The 5,343-nt window shown below is 48.9% G+C and overlaps 1 protein-coding gene across 1 annotated transcript in view; it reads left to right on the top strand.

Annotated features, from left to right (window-relative positions):
• The window catches only part of LOC123154078 (uncharacterized), a 14,121-nt gene extending 12,042 nt beyond the window's left edge, over positions 1-2,079 (top strand). Inside the window, exon 3 of the mRNA XM_044572877.1 lies at positions 1,774-2,079. Within this exon, the coding sequence (XP_044428812.1) occupies positions 1,774-1,814 (41 nt within the window). The 3' untranslated portion in view covers positions 1,815-2,079. The remainder of the gene's footprint in view (positions 1-1,773) is intronic.
• Positions 2,080-5,343: the final 3,264 nt, after the last annotated feature.

The raw sequence follows: 5,343 nt of genomic DNA, 5'->3' as shown, positions 1-5,343 counted from the left end.
CGAGGTCTCCGGCCGTAGTGGTACTTGATGAAACGGGTAGTCGAACTTAACAAAAAAACGGGTCTCCTCGGGGACTTGATGCATCTGAATTCTTCGGGTATGTAGTAGTACTTGGCGTTCGAAGTCCGAGTCTTGCGGGTGGTGTACTTGGTGCTTGCGGTTCCGATCCGGGGGTGCATGCGTCCACGGTAACACTGCATGGCGCAAAGAGGCGACGACTTGGGCGGCTGTGGACAAGGACTCGGGCAGCTTGTGTATGAGCTCGATGGGGCTTGGCTGCTGCTCGTCTCCTTCAACAGGTGACAGAACGAAGGCGCAGCAGCACTGAACAGCGAAGCAGCAGCTACAGCGAGGCAACGGTGCCATGGTGAGGTCGCAGGCGAGAACGACGACAAACTTGGCACGCTGGAGGTGGAGGGGAACACGACGAGGCGGACGACAACGGCAAGCTCGCTGGCACGGCTGGTGGCGGAGCTCGCCGGGCGACGGAGGCGCGGCGCTGGCAAAGGGAGGCCACGGTAGAGGAACGGGTCTCCAGCGACGAGGCGCAGCAGCGGCAACGGCCATGGAGGACGGCGGCGTTGAGGCGGGAATGGTCGCTAGGCTCCGCAAGCTCCTGGCGGAAGAGGAGAAGCTACAGGGGCGGAGTTTGGCGGCGTCTCCTTGACGCGTGCGGGGCTGGAAGAAGCGGAGCGGGGACGGCAGGGCGTGGTGCCTCGCTCCTCTCTTTGGCGAAGCAGGGAAGGAGGAGATCGAGGGAGAGGGCGCTGCGAGCGAGGGAGAGGGAGGCGCAGGTGGGAACGACCGAATAGGGAGGGGATCGGCCAGGAGATGGAGATCGGGCCTCTCCTGGCGGCGCTGGTGGGAAGACGAGGGAAAGGAGTGGGGAGCGAGAGGCTGGGCCTAGGTTTAGGAGAAGTGGCCTTGGAAGCCGGCCTGGGTGCGGGATGGGCCGGCGCTGGCTGAGCTAATGGGCCGGCCGGGTGGCCGAGGCCCAGGTAGCTGATGCCGCTGCTTTTTTATTTCTTCAGACAGAAATACAAAAAGGAAAAAGCAGGGGGAAAAGGAGAGGAGCTAGAGAAATATAAAAATATATTCATGATCCTGAAAATGTGCTCTATTTAACAAAATTGGTTTGGAGATTTTAAAGGAAGAAAAAAAATAATTCAAGTTTGAATTAAACTCAAACTTGAACCATTTTAAACCCTAACCAAAACAATTTCAAAAGAGATGAAATTTGACAGAGAGGTTGAGGGCATGGTCGAGAATTTATAGGAAAAGACTGAACATAAATAGAGAAGGGGAAAGTGGCACTTGCAAAAGAAAGGAACTAGAAGGAAAAGAGAAGGAGATGATGCATGGGACAAAGGCATTGGGATATTTTGCAAGTGTGTTTGCGGTAATTCCAAACGAGTGGAATATTTTTATTTAGCTCCCTAATATTGGGAGGATATGTTATAAAGAGAATCACCATGTGAATTCCCTCGATTTAAATGGACCGAAGATCCATGCAATTTATTTAGGTGAGTTACAAAAGATTTATGAGATGATGGCATGATGACATGATGCAATGCACATGATGCACCAAACCAAACAAAACACACGATGAAACCCGGAAACCACGGAAGGCATCTGAAGCTCCGGTCTTGGGGCGTTACAGCTGTCTTCTTCGTTAATTCTGCAACACAGTGATATTTAAGTTATTTATCTTCTCAAACTGTTGCACTACCTGTGACTTGATGCCTAACTTCCTCGCTTTCTGTTCTAATTCAGCCCACGCAGAGCTGCGGTACCCGGATGTCAATGCAGAATAGAGAAAGATAAGAGCGGGATTCCTGTCCACCTCTTCAGAAGTGTCGCCGCCTCGGACACGATGACATGAGAATTCAGAACTGCATTTTGCATTGAGATATAGGTTTAGGAAGCGCATCTTATGTCTCCTAGCTTTGATAAACTTGATTCATTCTCCAGGCAGGAGGAAACTGTCTATTTTGCCTGTAAGGATTGCGTTCTTATTCTTGCTGCTACTTCAGGGTTGCCTATGTAATTTCTCTTAGATGTCAACTTGAGAACCTCTGTGAAAAGTTATGCAATAACATTGGTTTGTAATGGTTGTGTTCTTATATTTGCTGCTACTTCAGTGGTGCTGTTTCAAGTTTCAGTCATTCAGCAGAAAATGAATTTTGCAACATATGTACTGGTCGATATTATTTGCTGCATTTACATGAAATTTAGGGATTTATTTTAATGGAGCACTGATCAGCTTGTGCTGGAAGACAGTGCATGAAACTATCTGAAGAACAGTTTACTGAAACTGTTGTATTCTGCAACTGCTGCTAATCTTCAGTTACGAGTGGGAGTTGTCCGGACTGTTGTCTGTATTAGATATAAGTAGAAGGAGTTGAATAGAAATAGTTGGTATTTCCATTATGCCTGTTGCACAGATGCTAGAAGGTGATCTGAAGCTAAATTGGTTATTGAGAAGAAAATCGTCAAGTCACATATTCACACTAAAATTTGCTACAGAAATTTTTGGTATAGATAATTAAATTTCCCCGTTTGGTACTATTTGCTGCTAGGAGAAACTTTGGAACTCAGAAACCCAACTCAATCACGTTATCTGTTTTCAGCCTTAAAGAGAAGATACAGATTTCTGGTTGATTTAGCATACTGTACATTTTTTGAACAACATGCAAACCAAATTCAGGTTATATTGATGGTACCAAATTCAGGTTGTTTTCAGGTTTTGTACATAGGCTGCCTTTTTTTGTCAATTATGCAATACAGTGGTATTTAAGTGATAGATCTTCTCCAGCAATTGCCTGTGACATGATTCCTTACTCTTTCACTGTCTAGTCTCATTCAGCCCACACCGAGTTGCGGTACCCGGATGTCAATGCAACATAGAGAAAGATAAGAGTAGGACTCCCCTTCGCCTGACAGTCCACCTCTTCAGAAGTGTCGCCGCCTCCGACACAATGACATAAGAATTCAGAACCACAATTTGCATTCAGCTATAGGTTTAGAAAAACCCCAGCAGCTCTTGTTATTCTGCTACCTGGAACCTGTCTGTTTTGCCTTTGCGGTTCTAAACTTCAGAACATGTATGAACAAATCATACAGCAGAGAATAAATTTGTGTTTTCACAGAGATCAACTTCTGAACATGGCCATTTCAATGCGCGGGACAAGTGATGGCGGCGACTTGCTGCATTTTGCTGCGTGTGTGGTGTTTCTGCACAAAATTCAAGTTATAGCGGCAACACCATAAGATACTAGTTTCTGGACATTACACTCTCAGGTTTCTACATCGCATGTCTTCTTTTTGTTAGCAAAATTGTAAGGTTTTTATCTGCCGTGACGGTCACATAACAACTTTGGGACAGAACTTGCAGAGCATCTTGTGCTCGCTTCTCTGTGTTTTCTCTGGTTTTGTACGTGTGCATGCCAACAACTTCAAACACAAGTTGAGACAGTAAAACATTGACAGGTCAGTAAAAAGTATGTTTCGCTTACAAGACAAATTCAACTATCCTCTCAGAGAAAAGAAGCGAAGAAGAGAATTTTAACTCCACAAAAGTTGGAATTACACACATTGGTGCGATCTCATCTGAGCTCATCAAGTTCCACATTCGACTGCAAGAAAGGAATTGTGTGTACAATTTCAGCCAAGCTGCCAAAACTCGAGAGACACGGACGCAAGCATAGATTCAGTCATTCAGAGCGTGTCGATCGATGGATCCTTGTCTGAAGCCAACTCGATCAAGCATCGCTGTCGTGGTCGTCGCTGCCGACTAGCAGTCCTGGGCGTCGACTTCTTGGTTGGCCTTCTCGCAGGCGTCGATCCAGTCGTGGTAGATGTCGACGGGCTCGGTGAGGTGGTGCGCCGTGGTGTGGTAGAACTCCTCGCAGACGTAGCAGACGGCGGTGGCGACGTAGAGCTTGAGGTCGATGGTGCAGGACACGCCGCCGGGGTGGTTGCAGAAGGGGCAGCAGAAGGTGGTGTCCAGCTTGGGCGCCGGCTTCTTCCGCTGAGCCATCTTGGAGCTCATCGACTTGCGCTTCGCCATCTTCTTCGATCACCACCAGATCGCAGGTAGCTTCTGGGAGCACAACTTGCGATCACGGGAGGCTGTGTGTTGGTAGGGAAAGCGTTGGGCGTGCTTATAAAGCTTTGGGTGTGCATTGCGTGGTGTGGCGGTGCAAGTGCAACGAAGCCATTAACGAGTCGGAGCCGGATTCTGGCGGCCAGTCGAAATGGCCGCTGGAGCCGTATCGCGCGTCGCTGCGAGCGGCACGAACAGCCGGGAGATGACGCGAGCTAGTCCGCCTGAGCTATGCATTGGCGGCTGAGTTGATGCTACGCGGTACTGGGTCTGGGTTGTTTTGGATTACCTCATTATCACGCATGTCTGAGTTGGTAGATCTTGAGCTTTTTTAGTGTGTGTTCTGGATTACCTCATTTCATGGATTCGCTAGTATTTGGCCTATTTTTATTGGAAAACGCTAACCTTCAATGCAGGCACAACATCCGCTGTTTGCGTAGCCGTCGGATTGATTTTGATCAAGCACTCGCACTGGCGGCAAGTCCCGGTTTGATGATGAATATTTTCTCTTCTGCAACAAGGGTATTATTTCAGAAAGATAGCCCCGGTTGCAGAAAGCGCAGAATGAGCGCCCCGTGTCATAGTGTACGAGGGCAAGCATTGCAACACGACGCATGTTTCAAAAACATAGCTTCGGTTGCAGAAATCGCCAAAGGAGTGCCCGGCGTGAGACTTCATCGTTGTCGTGCTGAAGTAGAGGCAGATGCCCGGGGTGCTGGTTCGAAGGAGGTGCGACGACTCCGGCGACCGGCGACGCTCCATGGCCAAGGCACTCATGCCATGGCGAGGCAGTGGTGCTGTCTTAGTGGACCTTCGCAACAAGGTCCTTGTTGCAAAGCCATGAGCGCAACAAGCTAGTTGTTGCGAAGGCGACCAGTTGGCTGGGACGGCTATTTTGGGCGGCATCCGACGGTTGTCGAGGCGGCTGATGTTAGCGGTTTATCACCCGACGGACGCGTAGCATTGCCCATTTTTTATTGGAAAACGCTTCCGTTCACCCAACGGATATCTTTACGCGAGTCGATCGCCTTCGTGACCGTTGGATTCGTCTTTAATCGGAAGCCTCGCGCCCTCTTTCCATTGCCAATTGGGCTGTTGTTGCAAATTCTCCCACCGCAACAACTAATTTGTTGCAAGATCTAGGATCTCTGCAACGGTGACCGAGACGCACACCACGAGAGGTGATGGCGCCGTTGCCAAAGAGCAAGCTCTCCATATCCCTCTCCTTGGTCGGCGTC

The sequence above is a fragment of the Triticum aestivum genome, chromosome 7A (assembly GCF_018294505.1).
Source record: "Triticum aestivum cultivar Chinese Spring chromosome 7A, IWGSC CS RefSeq v2.1, whole genome shotgun sequence".
Lineage (NCBI taxonomy): Eukaryota > Viridiplantae > Streptophyta > Magnoliopsida > Poales > Poaceae > Triticum > Triticum aestivum.
Note: the sequence above shows the minus strand (reverse complement) of the source record. Positions and strands in the feature narration are given on the sequence as shown.